General features: G+C 38.5%; 1 protein-coding gene across 6 annotated transcripts in view; it reads right to left on the bottom strand.

Moving 5' to 3' along the window:
- Window positions 1-21,506, bottom strand: part of LOC132119172 (low-density lipoprotein receptor-related protein 1-like) — a 182,483-nt gene that overhangs the window by 90,344 nt on the left and 70,633 nt on the right. For all 6 annotated transcript variants that reach the window (XM_059528940.1, XM_059528944.1, XM_059528941.1 and 3 more), the window contains exons 7-23: window positions 15,551-15,713; window positions 15,163-15,385; window positions 14,029-14,218; window positions 13,684-13,827; window positions 11,509-11,745; window positions 11,233-11,413; window positions 9,446-9,668; window positions 9,129-9,318; window positions 8,879-9,004; window positions 7,725-7,865; window positions 7,507-7,632; window positions 5,902-6,018; window positions 5,294-5,374; window positions 3,866-4,033; window positions 2,010-2,192; window positions 1,333-1,530; window positions 694-939 (exon numbers count right to left, since the gene is read on the bottom strand). In XM_059528940.1, coding sequence (XP_059384923.1) covers window positions 694-939; window positions 1,333-1,530; window positions 2,010-2,192; window positions 3,866-4,033; window positions 5,294-5,374; window positions 5,902-6,018; window positions 7,507-7,632; window positions 7,725-7,865; window positions 8,879-9,004; window positions 9,129-9,318; window positions 9,446-9,668; window positions 11,233-11,413; window positions 11,509-11,745; window positions 13,684-13,827; window positions 14,029-14,218; window positions 15,163-15,385; window positions 15,551-15,713 — 2,937 coding nt within the window. The remainder of the gene's footprint in view (window positions 1-693; window positions 940-1,332; window positions 1,531-2,009; window positions 2,193-3,865; window positions 4,034-5,293; window positions 5,375-5,901; window positions 6,019-7,506; window positions 7,633-7,724; window positions 7,866-8,878; window positions 9,005-9,128; window positions 9,319-9,445; window positions 9,669-11,232; window positions 11,414-11,508; window positions 11,746-13,683; window positions 13,828-14,028; window positions 14,219-15,162; window positions 15,386-15,550; window positions 15,714-21,506) is intronic.

Genomic DNA, 21,506 nt, shown 5'->3' with positions numbered 1-21,506 from the left:
TGAAAGGCATGTGAGATACGTCCAGCAATCCATAATTCATCATTTGATTGGTTGAGTGGACTGTTGTGCTTTAAATCTTCAACCCCGCCTCTTTCTTCTGCCATTTACATTCTTTCATTTAAAAATAAACCAGTAATAATGCTGCTAAACACTTCCCCGTCATTTTCCTTTTCATTCATTCTGTCACACAACAACTCTTAAAATAAAACCTCACTTTTCAATCTTTGAAGGAAAACAAAATCATCTCCAGCTGCAATGATTTTATAGAATATAGAAGACCACTTCCTATGTGCGGGTGAAGTGTTCCTCCAGTGCACATAGCTGTTCATTTTCTGCCCAACACTGTGAACCTCAACCGTTTTCATACCTACTCTGGGGTTTTTTTCACCAGATTTAACAGATTTCTTCTGTTTGTGGAAATATTTTGGTATATACTGTTAAACCCTTTTCATTCAGAGAAAAAAAAAAAATCCATATTATTATTATTTGGATTACGCAGTTTTAACATATGAAACTGGGATAATACAATACATGCATTTGTTTAAATTTAAATCAAAATGTAATACTGACAAATATGCATCACATTAAGTTCATTCGTTTATATTTTAACAATTTATTATATGAATTACATTTATTCCTGAATATTTTAATGAGCGTATGTAGCTTAGTAGGCTTTAGAAGAGTTGATCTCACCTGTGCTCCTACAGCTCTCCATGTCAGGTTCGAGGGCCCAGCCCTCATAGCAGGAACACTTCACATTGAACTTGTCCTGTTCACAGCGCTGGCTGCACTTCAGGTGTTTGGCACAGAAGCCCTGGATCTGACACGTCTTGTTGTCAGTTCCCAGTTCCATTCCCAGTGGGCACGTGCACAGAATGCCCTCACCCGGAGCCACTGTACAGTTATGACTGCAGCCAACGTTGTCCAGAGAACACAGATCTAAACAATGCAGTTAGGCAGTAAAAACAAAGGAAGGTGACACGATAACTCAATATGGGATTTTTTCAGCACCCATTCACTGCAGAGGATCCATTGTTTAGCAATGCTACATTTCTCCAAATCTGAAGAAACAAACTCATTTACATTTTGGATGGTCTGAGGGTAAGGACATTTTCAGAAAATATTATTTTAAAATTTACATAAATCGGAACTTTTACTGGATGTTTGTGTAGCCGAGAGTGCAGCTTTTTAAAACACCAATACCAGTATCAGGCAACACTAATTATGTACTTCACCTGGTATAATGGTATCGGTGTGAGTATTTCCATCCACGACCTGCTAGTGTGAGTTTCAGTCTGCATCATCATCTCATGTAACAGTGATGAAACTTACCACAGGTTTTCTCATCGGAGCCATCAGGACAGTCGTCTTTGCCATTACACAGTTGCTCGGCGGACAGGCAAATGCTGGTGTCATTGGCACACACGTAAAAGGAGAGTTTACACACCAGCGCCTCACAGTTATCTTCATCAGAGTTATCTTCACAATCACTGTCACCATCACACACCCAAGCCTTACTGATACACCGCGCTACACCGCAAACACACACAAAATATGATTGTTAACTGACAAAAGTAACTACAAAGAAGACGCTTAAAGACCCTTTTTTCTTCATACATAATAAAGTAAATCATACTTTTTACTTAAAAATAATAATATTTCACAGTAAAAGTTACTGTTACCTAACCTTTTCATTCAAATACTAGATTCTTATTCCTAAAACTGTTTATATAAAAATGTTTTTTGTTTAAAAATGTAAACACATAGTAGACAATCTTACCGCTATATATTAAATATTGATATTAAATGGTTTATGGTTATATTATATTATGGTTTAATTATATAATACTGACTTGTTATTGAGTCATTTTGCATTTTATTCTGAAAACAATACCAAGACTGTGATGATTATGACCCATTCATTCATAACTCAGTCTTCTCATGGATCACTGAATCTCAAAATAGGACCATTAAACTGAGAACATATAGTATATTTTCTGCATCATTACCAGAGTCCTTGCATCCAAACTTTACTGCTGGATCACACATGTGTGTTACACCCTCGCAGTTCTTCTCATCACTCAGATCCATGCAGTCAGTGTCTCCATCACACCGCCAGCGAAGGGGAATGCACAACCCATCCACACGACACTGGAACTCATCTGTGTGACAGCCACCGGGAGGACGGGTTGCTGTGGAGAGGAAAAATATCATTTAAACAATGATTGTATGGCAATATCATAACTACTACAAAACAACTACTAAGATTGGGTAGCTTATACTGGAGAGGAGAAGTGTTTAAATCATATAAAAAAACCATGGGTGTACCTCAGGGTTCAGTGCTTGGCCCTCTCCTCTTATCAATAGACACCACATCACAAGGACCAATACAGGCAAACAGATTTTTTCTAGCAGTGCTACACCAACAGCAAACGGCTCTAATTTGAATGGCATTTCCATTTCCAACTTTTTGAAGACAACATTATGAATGCATCAACAAGAAGTGAGCTAGGAACTTTGGGGTAATATTTCATAATCACAGTATGAAACAGATTTGAGCTTAAAGTCTGGAGCCTTATTAATAAAATTTCCTATTATTTCATTATACATTTCAGTTGTTTAACTGTGTTACATCTGCATCCCTATTTTAGCCTTTCCTTTTCTTCTATTTATATATATTGTACAACAAATGTTTCTGTCTCCATAGGATTCATTACTTACATTGTGATATTCTTCATTTGTAATTAATTTCGGATAAAAGTATCTGCCAAGTTAACAAAGGTAAACACTGTGGATTCTCTGAGGGCAAATAAAACTGTTATTGTGGTGGTTGTGTGAGGTGGGATTTGTTTGTATTAATCCATTTTTAAATTCATTGTGACCCTGTAATGTGCCTCATATCTAACTCTAGTTCTAACAGAGCTAAGTGGCAAAGACGTTTATTCCCATGAGAGAGAGAGGTCTATACTTTGGTAAATATAGCTGTGGTGTGAACGCAAGGAGCCCTCTTTAACTAACATGTGATTTGTAATTGCAGAAACGTCACACCATGACTTACAAAAAGCAGAACAATAACAAAGTCTGACTGAGGTGTATGTTGAGATAAGGCAGTTTCACAAATCTGGGCCAGGAGCACCCAAAACACCACATTTTAGATGTTTTGTATATGGATGCTCTCTCCAATGAAATGAGAATGAATAAGGTTCTTACACTATAAAGCTGTTCTTTCAGCATATGTTCTTCCCTTATGAAAAATGGCATATTGATAACCATTTATATAACTACAGTTTTACTGCAAATAAATGGGTAAACTGTGGTTAATGGAGAAAATCATGGTTAATTTATGGTTACCATGTTTTTACTATAGTAACCATGTTTTGTTTTATCTGACAAACAAACAAATAAATAAATAAATACTACTACTACTAATACTAATAATAATAATTCCCCATAAATGCCTTTTTAGACAAATGAGTCACAGTTATTCTTCAGGTCTAACTCAAGATGTGCCTTCATGTGGTACTTTTTAAGTAATGACTTCTTTAAAGTCATGCTCCTATAAAGGCCAGTGTTAACCAGTGATCAGGTTACTTATGGTGAGTTGTGTTTATCTAATGCTTTAACTAATGTACCCTTCAGTGAGTTAAATCTGTTGCTCTTTCAGAGTCATCATTGGTCTCTCTCTGTATATTTATTTTGAGCCTGGAGTTACTTTGTGAGAGATGACCTTTTCTAAACTTTCACTTCCTGGCAACTGAAACAAAAGCAGGTGCTGCTAAGACATCCAAGGTTTATTAGAAGGCAGCACAAGTTTGCTGTCTAGTTAGGCATGGTGTGGAACAAAGCATTAGTGTCATGAACTCACCCTGGTTAGTGCAGTTGGCGTGGGTCTCGTCGCTGTAGTCACCACAGTCGTTGTCTCCGTCGCAGGTCCAGTAGTCGGGTATACAGCGACCGCTGTTACATTTAAACTGAGCGCTGGAGCACGAATGACTACAGCCGGCTTCATCACTGTTATCACCACAGTCATTGTCTGCAAGAGGTTAAATTCCCAAATATATGCTATCATCCTCCAAAATATAATGCATAAAATAAGCCATGTTTTAAAATACACCTTCAGTCAAAGGTTTGAACACTCTTGACAAGGGTTATGTTTCTCATGACCATAATAAACTTGTTGATATAAAATCATTTCCTTGAATTTAGTTTTGCAGACCATATGGCATCTCAGGATGCACCTCACAAGGTAAGATAATGGACAGATTTTTTAGAGATGGAATCTAGTCAATTTAAGAATTGTATTGTTTTTTTTAATTACTTTTATTATTATTATTATAATTATTATTTTTATTATTATTATTACTTTCATTTTTTTTGTCATCACATACTGTAGTTCCCATATTGAAATTTGTGTTGTTTCACAGTTTCAATTATATTTAATATACTTTATTAAAGTAAATATACTTTTCAATAGCAAAGATAAAGAAAAGGTGTGTCCAAACTTTTAACTAACTCTAAAAAGTTATAGGCAACATTTAATACTTTACTAATATAAAATATCAGCCATGCTGGGAAACATTTTTTGAGATAAACTTGGCCAACATGGAACATGTCCATGTGAGCTATAGGCTATGATTTAATACAATACATTTATAATACAAATACACAAATAATTTAAATATAGGCTGAATATTTCACAATATAGTAATACAATATAGTAAATGTGGCAACTTCTCTTTAGAAACACACTTCACAGTTAACAATTTTCAACAATAGAAAATGAGTAAAAAACATCACAGAAACTGCATAGATCACACATGCACCACTGGGAATGAGCATCGGTTAATATTTAATGCTAATCTCTTTTTATGGATGTTTCTCGGGTTGTTAGTTTAACCATTGTGGGGCAGAATCTTTCCATAATCTAAGACATGTTTTAGAAATAAGGAATTGCTGCAGATAATTGACACTTTTCCACAGGCTTACATGAATATGGAAATCCTGTTCAGGCCTTATTATAATGTTATTACACAAGTTAATTTATGGTGCATGTTGACCTATGCACTAACCGGTCGGGTTCGGACAATTGAACTCATCAGAGCCATCCCCACAATCCTTTTCTGCAACACACAGCCCACGTGACAGAGGGGGAGGGGCAAATGGTCAAGAGAAGAGGACATGACGTTACACAAAAGACACATGAAATGACCAACAAAGACAAATGAGAGAAATCTGTTGAAAAAGTGCAACAGACACAAAAAACACAGAAGATGAGAACATGTCAGCAGCTCACCGTTATCACAGCGCCAGTTGATGTTGATACAGCGTCCATTATCGCAGGTGAACTGAGTGAGCGGGAAACAGGTAGGGTATGCTGACGACACAAACATCATCATAAATAGTCCATAAAACAAATAATTAACCAAAAGTATAATAAAGACTTACTATAATAATTCAATAATTAAATGCAACATAAAAGCATTTTGAGTGCAAGTTTTTGCCGGTTCCACATAAATATGAGTACGACTTTGTGTCTTTACGCATATGCTTCTGTTTTTAAAAGGGTCACACACAAAGCAATAGAAGTAGTCATATAATAGTTATAGTAAACAAAATAAGTGATAATAGGAAGTTTTGAGTGTAATTAAACAAAAATGTGCTTTCTTGTAAAATCAGCCATTAAAGAGATAAATAAATAAATGTAATAATAAACATCTATAACATTTACAAAATGCAAATGAATAAAAGGAATAAATTCATAAAATGTCAAACAATTCTTTCAAAGCTGGAACTGACAAAACTTGCACTGAACTAGTTTTTCTAAAATGATCACAAGCATATTAATGGCCGAAATCATTAATTTCAATAAGCTGGCACCAACATAAAGGGAACATTATTTACCACAGGACGCAGGCTCATCAGAGCGGTCCCCGCAGTCATCATCCAGGTCACATCTCCAGGAGACGGGAATACAGCGGCCACTGGCACACGAGTACTGATTAGGAGGACATGTTCGAGCTGCAACAAAAAACCAAAGCTGATCGCATTCAAATCTGACTGTTATAGCCACCAGGTCATCTGTATGCCAGTAAAGTATTTGTAAAAGTTTATAAGCAGCAGATAAACAAATGAAAAATGTATAGTCCTTCTGTTCCTAGAATTAGAATTTTCATTTTGTATTTGATAATAAGGATTTATTCATTTCTATAGTGTCCACTAGGTTGGAATCCTTGGAAGGGAATCTTGCTGCCACTGTATTTGTTGATGTATTAGGAGGAGCTTGACATTTTCAGTATGATTGTATGATTTTCATGCATTTTTTTTCTCCATTGCTGCAAGTAATCTTAGGTTAGTTTCGATCTCTGTTCATGGTTGGACTTTTTGTGCATACAAAAATCTCACTGGATTATTACAATTAATTACAAAATGAATGTTTGGAAGTGTAAACTGTTTTAAGATGGACCTGACTGAATTTACATGACACAAGCCGATTTTCCTTCAACAATCCCTTATGCTGTCACATGGACTACTTTGATGATGTTTTTCTTACCTTTCTGGACATGGACAGTATACCGTACACACAGCTTCAATGGAGGAACTGAGAGCTCTCGGACTAAATCTAAAATATCTTAAACTGTGTTCTGAAGATAAACGGAGGTCTTACTGGTTTGGAACGACATGAGGGTGAGTTATAAATGACATCATTTTCATTTTTGGGTGAACTAACCCTTTAAGATTGCTATATATATATATATATATATATATATATATATATATATATATATATATATATATATATAGCTCTTGAATGTTACATACTTAAAATTAAAACTTCAGAAAGGGGAAGTGCAATCTTCTCACAATGTGAAGGAAACATTATTATTATTATTATTATTATTATTATTGCAACAGAAAATATGTCAGCACAGAAAAGAAAACTGTGATGTCAAACTATTTCATTTTATTACAAGAATTTGCTTCCCAATTAATTCCTACATTTTATATGGATTTATATTTCTATGCAGTGGATACATTGCAGACTAGAATTACTTGCAATTGCAGCAACATAGTCAGTCATATCCTTAAAATAGATACAGTCTAAATTAAAGAGTGCAAACCACACAATTCAGCCATGAAGTCAAATATAAACTCTATATTTATACACGGCTGTCTACAGCACATTTCAGCTGACTCAGAGTTTAGAAGAAGATCATGAGATCATCTGAAATGGACTAATACAAAGTTTGTTGGATCTTTGTGTGTGTATGTGTGTGTGTGTTTAAAATGCACAACATCACTACCATAGTGATACTTCATTGGCACAACTCCACTTACTTGTATATTACACAGTAAATAAAAGACTTGCCTGTTTAGGATACACTGTAAAAAGACATTTCTCATCACGTAGTATTACAATATTTGGATTCCTGATTTTGGAATTGACTTGGGAATTGATTCCGCACTGTTTTTTAAGATGAAACATGAATATATGAGGTTGGTGTGTACCTGAGCATGTGGTGTTAGATTCATCTTCATCATTGCCACAGTCATTGTCTCCATCACACAACCAGCGCATGGGGATACACCGGTTATTTTGACACTTGAAGCGGTCAGCAGGGCACGTGTGCTGATCTACAGACAGACAAACAACCACTGCACGTGTGTGGTGGCTCAACACAAGGAGGGAGTTTAAAGTTAAACACATGATGTGAGTGTGTTCTTACGGCAAAGTTCAGCGGTCTCATCGCTGTTGTCCAGACAGTCATTATCTCCGTCGCATTTCCAGCGGTCTTGAATACAGCGGTTATTCTTACAGGCAAACTCTCCCGGCTGACACTGTGGAGGGGGAATGTAAGACGGGTTTGCTGTAGAGAAACACATACAAGCACACAAAATGTAAATAATAAGTCTGCTGAAGGCCAAGCTCTGTCAAAGAAACATCTGAAGAGTTTCTGTTTCCAATATTCAAACATAGAAACTATACCGCTTGATGTTCAATTCAGCTAATTGAATCAACAGTCAGTCACAAGATAATCACTAGAAATGATGCATTATCAAGCAGTATGATCGAGCAGCTTGCACAATCAGATCTGCTTCTGCTCAGCAAGTATTTCTTGCTTTGTTCTCTGTCAGGACTGAATTAACTCTTATCCTGCAGTATTCCTCACATCTCTCACCTGGGTCGCTCTGAATGGAGGTTTCTACCATGTGATTTCTTCAGCAGTAGTTCATCCTCTCATGGACAGATATTTAAAAGTAATTTTTAAGCATTCAGGGTATGAAGTTACATCCAAACCAACATAGTTAATAACCTTTGATACCCAAATTAGAAGTGTTGCAATATACAGTTTTTTTTTAAAAAGGAAACATTGATATCATGGTAATACTACACAGATAATACTACGCTAATTAATCCAACACCTCTGGTTGTCTGGATAACACTCCAACATATTAGGCGACAGTACTGGACCACTGATTGATTTCTGCCATTATACAGAGAAGAACAAGTAGAAGAAATAGACACATTCATCTGTATAAATGTAAAAATGCATTTATGTTTTGGCTTTCTGTTCACACTGAGATGGTCATGCGATTGATAAATCTCAGTTTTTGTGTTGTAGCATGAAAATGGATTATGACACGTTTAGTAACAAAACAACCGAGAGAGTGACCCAAGTCCATCATTTTGAATGCTATCCACTTTCATAATGTTGCCAAAAATGTCTACCTTCAAACTGCATTCCTGCAAGCATAAAATTGACTTGCAGTTGCTGTCCTGCAGCAAGACATGAGGGCAACGGAGTTACATTAAATGGCCATTTTGCATGTGACCTGGATGCACAAGTGAGTGGTGGAATATTTTGGTGGTATGCATTACCTTTACAGCTGGTGTTGTCTGCGGGGTCCAGTAATTGGTCCTCAGCACAGGCACATGACCTGCCAGTGGGAGTGGCTAAACACAGACTACTACAGCCGCCGTTATTGGCTCTACACGCATTACTTCCTGTGATGAACACATGTTAACATCTGATGAACATTTAACAGCCAAATTGCCTGGATTCCTACTAGGAAATTTGGTCTTGCCAATCAACTAAAAAAAAACAGGGCAAAAGCAACATTATAATTACCCAGCTGCTGTTGGGCATCATACATGCGGATTTCAAAGATGGGTGGCCGTTCATTGCGTAGCAAAGTGACTGTTTTGGTGTTCTGGTCCAGTTTATAGATGCTGCCACTGCGGTACTCATTCCAGAAAAGGAAGTGTTTGTAGTGGCACAGGCCAAAGGCGTGGTTCAGTTCCTGTCCTTCATAAACTGTCTAAGAGGAAAAAATATGACACTACATGATCAACAGTTAATTGCGAGTAAATTGATTGTTCTAGTGTTTTCAGCAAACACATGTTCTCCTATAAACATCATCTATTAGATCAGCAGTGTGAGAGCACCTTGCGTGCAGTATTGTTGAGATAGACCATCTCGATTCGGTCGTAATAAGCATCCACCCAGTATAGGATGCCCTGAGGAATGTCCAGACTCAGGCCGTTGGGCCACAAAACCGTCTTAGACGTCAACAGAACGTTCCGGTTGGTTCCGTCCATCCAGGCCTTCTCAATCTTCCCTCGCTTGCTCTCTTTTGGGTCCTCCTCCCAGTCAGTCCAGTACATCCAGCTGAAAGAGGAAGAAATGTTTTCTGACTCAAAACTTGGATGATTCTTGTTTATAAATTAATTAAACAAGGAACTTAAACATTTCTGAACATTTCTGTCACAGATGGAGTTTTGGTTCCTTGTCACTGTCACCAGTGTTGGGAAAGTTCACTTTCTACATGAACTAGTTCAAAGTTCAATTCACAAATTTTAAAATGAACTAGTTCAGTTCATAGTTCAAACTACAAAATTTTGAACTAAAGTTCACAGTTCTAAAAATGAACTAGTTCATAGTTCTTTTTTTTCCATAGCCTACGTTGCTGCGAGCTATTATTTTTCAAAATTATTGCCACAGCCCATATAGAATCACAGACAGCAATTATTTTATCAGTTTTAACAATGAAGCTATGCGTCAGATTTCATCTTCATATCCAATTTTGAATCCTTATCCAACCAGGGTTTACATTAGCATTGAGGGGACAGCATTTCCCCATTGTTGCTTTAATGCTTTGTCTCCCATTCTCACCGACCTTGTCATAAACATCATAAAATTATTTTACATGATCATACGCCTTCTTGCTACATGCTGCTGTCGGTTGCTGTTTTTTTTTGATGACGCGTCACGCATGCAGCGGACGGCGGTGCGACACTGGTGGTTGGTGTTGACAGATTGGGTGTTTTTCCGCTACATATTAAGACCCGTTTACGGTGTGTTTTAGCCGGGTTTTCGCCTGGAAGGCTCTATAGAAATCTGGCACCCTATTGAACGAAGTTAACCTTCGAGCGTGCCGTTCACAGACACCAGAATGAACGAGTTCACAGTAACGGTCATCAGGCAGTAATACAGCACGTTCAGTTCACGTTCGCCCAAAATATGAACGAGTTCATGAACTATCGTTCAATGAATGCGTTCAGGCACAACACTGACTGTCACCTTTGGCTTGCTTAGATGGTGACACAAGACTGATTGCACAGACACTATTGGAAGAGAGCTGAACTGGATGATGACATCACTGAATCACCAATGAACTGACTTTATCTGGAAAAATGACTTTTATTGTCTTGTTGCAAACTATTTTCCTGTTTGACACTGTAAGGCTGCTTTGACACAAGCAGTATTGTATAAAGAGCTACACAAATAAAGGTGACAAAGGTCTATTTATAGTAGCATTAGTGTCTTTTATAATATTGTTGTTGCTGCTGTTTTTCTTAAAGGAATAAGCCTCTTTAGGTTATACATACTGAAATGTTATATTTGGGCAACGAAATTTTATGATTTTACAAATAACCCAACAACAGTACAACTTAACCTTCTTTCATGAGTTTGCACTTATATATAATCATTTTTAGCGAACAGTATGTTTTTTTGGCGTGCTGTCGCTATGTTTTTTTAGCCTGAACCCAGAGAAATTTGGGATAGGAATAGTTAGAAGTGAGAAGCTGGGGTGAAGTTGGTTGGTAAGTAAGTTAGATTGGCTGTATATATATTTATTATCGTGTTAAGTTGAATGTGCTCCACCTGTGCTGAACTGGATGATTATCTGAACATGCTCCTCCTGAATAAAACATCAAGATCAGGATCTCACCCATGCCGAGGGTCCACCACAATAGCTCGAGGGTGGGTCATCTTGCCCTCAATGAGAGTCTTCCTGGTCTGAGAAGCTTTCTCGAGCCGAGCAACACTAATGGTCTTCTTGGGACCATCATCTGTCCAGTAAAGATTATTGGCCATCCAGTCAACAGCGATTCCTTCGACAGTGTGAATACCTGGAAAGCCACACAGAATAAGACAATATACCCATAACAACACTAAAAACAACAGTAATATGATGATTTGGAAATAAAGCATAACATTTCTGCACCTTCTTTAAGGATGATGTCTCTTTCCGTTCCATCAATTTTCTGTCGGCCAATCAGATAACTGGTGGCATCGGCGAAGTAGATGAAGTTACTCTGTGCATGGAAGTCCAGAGCTCGAGGGTTCATCAGGTTCTCGATGGGGATCATATATTCATCCTGAATTTTAGGGTTGATGTCCATACCACGGATAACACCTGGACGACCCTTCCCGTACACCAGAAATAACTCATGCTCGGGCTCTGGGGATTTGATATATACCAAGAATTGTTGGTACAGATATGGTACAGAATTACTCAAATGTGTAAGTTTAGGGTCATACTTGTATACCGCCAAGAAAAAAAAAATATTTTGAAATATATGCAGGGCTTTAGAAATATTATCTTCTTATTCATGTTAGTTAAATGTGGTTTAATATGGCCATCATCATGATATAATTTAACATCATCATGAGTCTATGATGATGGTATGTTTCTCACAATCAATTCCAATTGCCTCTTATATTTTTCAAGGTCATGTGTTCTGAAAAGTCACAAATCAATATTACTAATGGCTCATTGCATATTCAAACTAAACCACTTGAAATCAATATTGGGGGTCAAAGGAAAAGACTTTAATTTTTGTAAATTGATTCAGCTAAAGTGTGGGTCAAACCCCCAGTCTGGACTCACTCAGGAACTATAAGGGGAACAAAATGTGCAAGAGCCTAATGATTAATTAGGCCAAGCCAATCATGAATTAGAATAATCCGTGGCCTGATTAGAAAATTGATATTTGCAATTCTGTATGCACTGAGCCATGCTTTTTTGCAATAAAACATGACATCTCATTCTTTATTGCTTAATTACAACCTTTGAAACACATGATTGTCATATATTTAAGCAAATCCAATCAGAGTGCTTATATAAATAACAGAATGCTGTTGTCCCCAAATATCTGCAGGCTGAGTAAAGATAATCAAGTGTCACACCATCAAGAGTTCAAATAACATAACAATAAGTTAAAATTTGAGTAACTTGAATAACTAATATTTTGGACACAATATTGCCACATACTACCAAATAGTTCACAAATGAAAGATGTAGCAATTTTAAACAAATTGGTTAATAATTCACCAAATTCAGTCACTCACTCATAAGGGCCCTATTCCTAATGACACACTTTATGTGCAGTCGTAGTCTTGCAGACTTACAAAGGCCACGGTGTACAAATGTCTGTGAAGATCATTGGGTGTCTCAAATGTCATTTTAGTTTTCAGAAAAACGCTCACAAACACCCTGGTTCGCTGAGCCCAAACTATTTACTGAGGCCAGCTCGGCAGCAGACTAAGGGGCAGATTTACTAACAGTTTGCACCAGTGTAAACCCTCTTTTGCTGTTAAAAACTACTATAAGGATTTACTAGTGTCAGACAGTGAAGCATTACCAATGAGAAGGTGTGGACAGTTATTTTTGTTTTACCCAACCTTACTGCATATGTATTTGCAGAAGTTTCCCTTTTAGTGGAAAAATGTATAAGAGGAGAGTTTTTAAATAAATTAAGCAAAGGTGATTTGCTAAGGTTTGCGGTAGTCAGTTAAATGGTTAAATGGTATTTGTGCCATTACTTAACACCAAAAAAAACATGTCAACCTATTTTGTGCCTGTGTTGGTAGTAGATCATCTGATTATCATCGGCTCTGCTTTTCTGCGACTACACTAATTTGCACTGCTCTTTGTAGATTTGCTAATAGATCATGCTAATTTGCTCTGTTTAGTTAATCTTGCCCTTATAATCAACAGTCAAAGTGACATTACGTCACAAATGTGGATAGTCACTAATACACAGACTGACAGTCTGGAACACACTTCATGACTAATCAGATTTGGGAACAAAAATTACAATTATGTACAATTTTAATGTAACAACATGAAAATATAATGAAGAATACCATGGTTTCACCATCGCACATGTCCAAAAACCATGGTAATACTTTTCGTAGGTAAACCCTTAAAAAAAAGAGATAACAAAAAGCTACTAGAATGCCATAGTCAACAAAAAGTAAAAAAAAACAACAACTTTGAATCATAACGAATAAACATTAAACTCTGCATTTTATCTCTTGTTTATGTAAACTTCTAAATCAGGCAAAACTCTGTTGGTTAATTAATAGATACTGTAGAGACAGTAATGTCACTCACTCTTGCATGATTTGCCATCGTTGCCCAGGCTGAAGCCAGACCGACAGCGACACGTCCGGCTCTTGTGACTGTTGCCCAACAGACAGATGTCTGAACAACCTCCGGCTTTTCCAAACTGATCAGACTCACAGGCATGACTCCGCACTGATGAATAACAGGAGAGTTAGGCTGAGCTGGAGCTGTGGTGGAGCTAGACTACAGTGTAGTGGTTGAATTTTAAACTGTTCAAGTATACTACTGTTGTATACTGGCTTGAACTATGTATTCAACAGCATTAGATAACCATTTTGAAAATTGACCCTGTTTTTACTACAAATAAAACCATTAAACTATACAGTTTAATACCAGGGGGTTGGCGTCTCTGGTGGTAGACATGTAGAGCTCCTCCCTTGTCGACACGGGTGACCACCTGATAATCTGTACTGTTGAATCGATTGACGCGGATCACGCTGGTCTTAGGCTGCATGTTGGCATTGTCTGAGTTTGTGGCATATAAATAGTTCTCAAACACTGTGAGACCATAAAGATGCTCAATCTGAGAAAAAAAAAAAATTCAATTAGTTCTGTTATTGGGAAGTTGTGTTTGCCCTGCTGGCTTGAGTGAGCAATACACGCATATAAACACACTAATTAGCCTTGGGCTTAGCAGCTAAATGATAGCTATAACTCAAGGAGAGAGGAAGGATCAGGCTAATGCATTGACAGAAACAGCTTTAATAAAATGACTCAGTAGCAAAACTTAAACATCACTGTCTCTTTCATCTACTAAAACATTTTCAGAGTATATGCAACCACATGAGCTATGATGGATGGATTGATAATTGGATGGATGGATTTTTTTTTTTACTGATGGACAATAGGATGGAAGAATGGATGAGGGACAAATTTCTGGATAGATAAATGGATGGGATGGATGGATGAAGGTACAGATAGGTAGATATTTGGATGGATGTACATTTGGACACATGGATGAAGAGACTGACATTTGGACTGAAGGGCATTAGGATCAATGGGTGGACAGATGCTTGGATGAATGACTGGTGGAGGTTTGGATAAACTGCATTTCCAATTGTTTTTAAATGTGCTTTATAAATAAACCTTAAATAGATGGGTAGATAAAGAGGTGATAAATAGAACAGCTTGATCACAGACAGAGAGATGAAAATTTTGGATAAATGTATGGGATCTTTATCTGTTGATTTAAAGGTCTTTTGAGAAGTCATGTTCATGCAGTCTACAAAATAGTGATGTTTGTAGAGCAGTAATAGAGTGAAGTTGATCATTGTTAAATGTCATATTTCTCACTGAATAACTCACTGACATTTAAATTATTCAAAACTATGCAGAAATTATTTCTTTAGCAACACACATTCTTGCGGAACAATGTGTAAGACTTTGTAACTATAAAGATCACTTTTTTAAAGACATGTGCAGGACATTTACGGACATCTTAAAATGATCTTGGTATTTGCTCCTTACCAACAGGCCTTGAATGATGGTGTGTCTGTTTTTGCCCTCATAGTCCACTACTTCAATGTAGTCCAGATAAGCATCGGCCCAGTAGACCAATCTGTTGACCAAGTCCAGGGTAATGCCATGCGGGAAGACAATTTTACTGTCCACCAACTTTGTGCGGTTCTGTCCATCCATATCACAGCGTTCCACTTTTGGGATCTGCCCATAGTCGGTGAAGAAAACCTTTCTGTTGAAGGTAATGTTAAGAAAGGTACAAGTAACTGTTATCCCTGAGTAAACTTTGAGTATACCATTTGACCATCAAGCAAATACTGTTTTTGAAGGCACCTGCTAAATATTCAGTTAGCTAGTTGTGTACATGGAGGAAGTGTGAGCTTGAGCATGTTCATACCCCATAGTTGGGTCCAGAGCGATGCCTTTGGGGTTGTAGAGTTCTTGATCCAGCAGTGTCACACATGTGGCTCCATCTTTATCACATACAAAGATTCGATCATCCACATCATCAACAAAGTAGAAGTTTCCTGTGAGCCAGTCTATTGCCATCTGCTCTACATCTGTAAAGAATGGGGAATGGAGAGAAAGGTAGGTGAAACAAAGAAATTATGTGTCTTGTGTGTTCATGTGCCCTATACCAGACAAAACCTATTTTGAATCCTAAAAATTTAACGTACAGTGCATTCAATATAAGTATCTCAGTTTAAATTGTGAGACTAATATTAAATTATTCTAAAATAAAATGGTAAACACTTTAGCATCTACAGAACAAACTAAGAAGATTTACCACACTTCTATTCAATTTAAAACAAATAAAATGTTCCTCATTATTGGTCACAAGATACGCTAAACCTGTTCTAAAAGTCGAGACCAGTTAACTTGAGTCTGGGTCAAGACTCCAAGATCATATTTTCTTGGTCTTGTCATGGCATTGACAGCATATGAATTCAGTCTTATCTCAGACTCAACCCTCAACCAAATCTTGCGCAATAAGATGAGATTTATCAAGAAAGTAAATCAAAAGTATGCTATATGTAAAGATAAATTTGGGGTGGTGTTGGAGCAGTGGCTAAGATGCATGCCTTTGGTGTGAGAGACCCGGGTTTGAATCCACTGTGAGACACCAATGTGTCCCTGAGCAAGACACTTAACCTCTAGTTGCTCCAGAGGTGTGCGACCTCTGACATATATAGCAATTGTAAGTTGCTTTGGATAAAAGCGTCAGGTAAATGAATAAATGTAATGAAATGTGATAAATACACTGGTTCTTGACTGGTTCAGAGTAAGGCAAGTGTTCATGTACAAACCCAAGCAGTTGTTTGGCCTGTTTTAAAATAGTGCTAAAACTAATACTGTGGTCTCACATATGCACACATTTCTCATTTTCACTTCTACAATGAAACTCTTTCTTTTTGAAATAGCTGATTCAGGGGACTCTGTCCAAATGCATGTGCCTATGTTACACAATTTCCAAAAAAGTTGTTTTAACAGCTGTGATCGCTATGGCTAGCCATGGATTCTTGCTCTTCTGCAGCTCTCCACCTCCTCAAAACACCTCATTCTGACCTCAAAACGTCAATGCATCTGAACCTCTCCTCCTTTAATCCCAGACATATAACATTTAATGGGATGTGAACATTGAACATTGAGTGGCTGTAAAAACGTCACACTGAAAGACATAGAAACAGTGACTATTGGGTAAAATGGTGTAGAAGACAGACAGATGGAGTGATGGAAGGCTGAGGGGTAGAGACAGAGACAGTGTTGGCCTCTCTTGTTTCTACAAAGGAAAGTTGGCCATTGTGCAAGGGCCAGACATTTAAAGGAATCAAGGGCTGTATCCCCAAAGGTGTTGTTTATTTAAGTCCTGCTTAATCTTTTCCAGCTTCTCGGACTGAAAGCTAGTGATTAAAAACACAGATTAAAAACACCAAAAGAAAGAGAAAAGAGCAAGTGTATAAATGAAGGTTGAGGAAAACGAATGGGTCTTAGAGCAGCTGCCGTCTGAACAATGCAAGAATAGAGGAACACCACCAAGAAAAAAAAAAAGTGGGCTGTGGAACCTGGCTTCACTCTCATTGAAATTCCTAGTAAAATTGTAGGTCTCAGTGGAGAGCAGGTAGGAAATTAAATTTTGACACAATCTTAACTTTACACTGAAGGAAAACTCTCATTTCCTGAGACAGCTTCATATGAAAAATACTTTGAGAGCCTTATTAACTAAGGTCTGTATTTACAGTACATCTTTAACTTTATTTTATTAATAGTGGAGTTTGTTTAAAGCTGCAATCTCCTGACAGTCAAGCCATTTCAAGTATGAGCTTTGGAGTTCACAACTAAGGTCAACTGACAATATGACAAGTGATCTGGCATCTGTTCTGACCAGCCAGGTTACAGCTATGAAGTAAGTAATATTTCTGTTCACACTGAAAGCAAAAGTGTTGTGTGACAATCATAGCCAATCAAAGCATACATTTGATGTTTGGAATAGGATTTTGGACTAGGGACCTGACTGCCCAGCATGACACCACAGATATAAAAGCCAAACGACTAACAAAAGGTCCTGTCACTCATCATGGTCACACCTAGTAGTGGGAGTAGGATAAAAGCCTCTTTTAAGAATTGTTGTTTATTGCATTACACCTGGTTAAGATCCAGTATTAGAGCTGGTTCCCACTGGACATGTTTTTGTGTTCCACTGCACTGCTGTTTAATTGCTTTTCTATGTAAATGTACTAGGCCCGTTGTTCTCAACCTTTCTGACTCCTTTGTCCAATATTCAAAGACTCTCTTATCCCAGCCAAAATTAGTGCTTGGAGAAGAGAGACATTTGCCAAATCCACTGCATTTGACAGATGTCTTTGACACATGTGCCATGTAAGCAGTCGGATTATACTATATTTGTTGTGTTCACTAGTTTAATGCTTAAATAAAAAGCAAAGATTATCCCACAGTATTCTATCTTGTGTAACAGAGGCCAGCTGGTAAGAAACCTCACTACCCAGATCTCAAGAGGTCTTCAGCGTCTTGTTAGCGTGCCCACCTACCATGCTGGCGGCATGGTTGCGAGTCTCACTCGGAATGGGGCAGTTAAGACCTGAGGGTTACATTGGTTCCGTGACCCGGATGGGATTGAGGTTTAGGGAGAGTAAAGGAGTGTAATGGAGGCCAGCTGGTAAGAGCTGTGCAGGTATTTTTCTCCACTGGTCTCAAGAGGTGCACTAGTGACTGACGCTATAAAGGCTATGGTCTTTAGCTTCCTTGTTAGCGCCCACCTCCCATGCCAGTGACCTGGTTTAGAGTCCTGCTCAAACTGTCTTTAAAAGAACAGACAGGCAAAAATGCCCTTAAAAATAAATTATATATATATATATATAAATAATCATCTTTAGAATTTATAGTTTTTCAAATCTCCATCCAACTTTTGTTTTACAGTTTTCACTGTATAAGACTTTTGGAGCAGACTAAGTTTGACATCAGACTTTATTTTCTTATGCTGATGTGCAGTTTTCAATCAAGTCCTTATATTGCCACTGGAAGCAATCCAGCCTAACTCACAGAGGTGAAGTGCTATTAATGCTTCTATTTATGCTAATTATGGTGTAATGCATTTAATCGCATCTTGTCTTTGCAGAAGATTATACATGTACAGTACAGACCAAAAGTTTGGACACACCTTCTCATTCAAAGAGTTTTCTTTATTTTCATGACTATGAAAATTGTAGATTCACATTGAAGGCATCAAAACTATGAATTAACACATGTGGAATTATATATGGAATTATATACATAACAAAAAAGTGTGAAACAACTGAAAATATGTCATATTCTAGGTTCTTCAAAGTAACCACCTTTTGCTTTGATTACTGCTTTGCACACTCTTGGCATTCTCTTGATGAGCTTCAAGAGGTAGTCACCTGAAATGGTCTTCCAACAGTCTTGAAGGAGTTCCCCGAGAGATGCTTAGCACTAGTTGGCCCTTTTGCCTTCCGTCTGCGGGCCAGCTCACCCCTAAACCATCTCGATTGGGTTCAGGTCCAGTGACTGTGGAGGCCAGGTCATCTGGCGCAGCACCCCATCACTCTCCTTCTTGGTCAAATAGCCCTTGATGCCTTCAGTGTGACTCTACAATTTTCATAGTCATGAACATAAAGAAAACTCTTTGAATGAGAAGGTGTGTCCAAACTTTTGGTCTGTACTGTACAGTATATGCATAATCTTCTGCAAAGACAAGATACGATTAAATGCATTACACCATCAAGTAAAGTCAAGTCTGCTTTATTGTCAATTTCCACATGTACAGTACATACATACAGAGAATCGAAATTGCTTATTCTCAGACTCCGGTGCATACAGATAAAATTGACATTAAAGCCAAAAAATCTAGATCAAATATAAAATGTAGTTAAAACTATACAATAAGGGAATGTAAAAAAAAAGGCATATAATAAAATTAAAAATAAAGTTAAATAAAGCAGCGCAAGGCAAATGACAGATATAGTGCAAATCAATGAAGTGAACAACAGTTCAGATAAACGATTTTTAGTGCAAAAAAAATCCCTTATTAAAAATACCTTATTAAGTCTGATTAAAGTGACAAGTGACAAAGGGCTCAAGAGCAGTTATTTTATTTAACTGACTGATGAGGTAGTGGAATGACGTCAGTTCCATGCTGAATGAGGTAGTGAGCAGACCAGTGCTGCACAAAGTGACTAGTGCATGCCATCATATAATTAGTGTGTGGGGGGGTTCATAGTTCAGTGGTGCCTGGGGCAGAAGAGGGGAGAGGGGGCAAGTTCGGGAGGGAGTTCAGCTTCCTGACAGCCTGGTGGATGAAGCTGTCCTTCAGTCTGCTGGTCCTGGCCTGGAGACTCCGCAGTATCCTCCCTGATGTCAACAGACTGAAGAAGCTGTGTGGTGGGTGAGTGGGATCACCTGTGATGCAGAGGGCTTTGCAGGTGAGATGGGTTCCATAAATGTCCTGGAGGGAGGGGAGAGAGACACCAATGATCTTCTCAGCTGCTCTCACTATGCGTTGCAGAGTCTTTCGGCAGGACACGTTGCAGGCGCCATACAACACAGTGATGCAGCTCATCAGGATGCTCTCGGTGGTGCCTTTGTAGAAGGTGTACATGATGGGGGCTGGGGCTCTGGCTCTCCTCAGTTTGCGGAGGAAGTAGAGACGCTGTTGTGATTTCTTGGCCAGTGCTGCGGTGTTTTCAGTCCAGGAGAGGTCCTCTGTGATGTGCACACCCAGGAACTTGGTGCTGCTCACTCTCTCCACAGTCACACCATTGATGGTCAGAGGAACGTGCTGAGTGTGTGCTCTCCTGAAGTCTACAACAATCTCCTTTGTCTTCTCCAGGTTCAGAGAGAGATTGTTGTCACTGCACCACTTGGCCAGGCGGCTCACCTCACTCCTGTAGTTTGTCTCATCTTTGTTGCTAATGAGACCCACCACAGTCGTGTCATCCACAAACTTAATAAAGAGGTTGGAGTTGTGTGAAGGTGTGCAGTCATGGGTCAGCAGAGTGAAGAGGAGGGGGCTCAGCACACATCCTTGGGGGGCCCCAGTGTTCAGTGTGATGGTGCTGGATGTGTTGCTGCCGACCCATACTGCCTGAGGTCTTCCAGTAAGAAAGTGTTGAGCCCCAGCTGAATCAGTTTGTAAATGAGCTGTTGAGGGATGATTGTGATGAATGCTGAACTGAAGTCTATGAACAGCATTCTGACATATGAGTCCTTTTTGTCCAGATGAGTGAGTGCTGAGCGGAGGGTAGTGGCGATGGCATCATCGGTCGATTGGTTGGACCGATATGCAAACTGGAAGGGGTCCAGGGAGGGGGGGAGGAAAGACTTGATGTGGTGCAGGACTAGACGTTCAAAGCACTTCATGAGGATGGGGGTAAGTGCAACAGGACGGTAGTCATTGAAGCAGGATGGAGATGGCTTCTTCAGAACTGGAATGATGGTGGTAGTTTTGAAGCATGTGAGAACAACAGCCTGACTCAGTGAGATGTTGAAAATGTCTGTGAAGACATCAGTGAGTTCTGCTGCACAGTCTTTCAGTACACGCCCAGGGATGCTGTCAGGACCCGGAGCCTTGCGTGAATTGATCCTGCTGAAGAATCTCCTCACGCTGTCTGAGGTCAGCGTCATCACCTGGTCGCCGGGAGGAGGTGGAGTCTTCTGTGCAGTGGTGCTGTTTTGTTGCTCAAAGCGAGCGAAGAAGGTGTTCAGCTCGTTCAGTAGAGAGATGTTGCTGTTGCATAATTAGCATAAATAGAAGCATTAATAGCACTTCACCTCTGTGAGTTAGGCTGGATTGCTTCCAATGGCAATATAAGGACTTG

The sequence above is a fragment of the Carassius carassius genome, chromosome 38 (genome assembly GCF_963082965.1).
Source record: "Carassius carassius chromosome 38, fCarCar2.1, whole genome shotgun sequence".
Taxonomy (NCBI): Eukaryota; Metazoa; Chordata; class Actinopteri; order Cypriniformes; family Cyprinidae; genus Carassius; species Carassius carassius.
The sequence above is the reverse complement of the archived record's forward strand: the minus strand, read 5'-3'. Positions and strand labels throughout refer to the sequence as shown.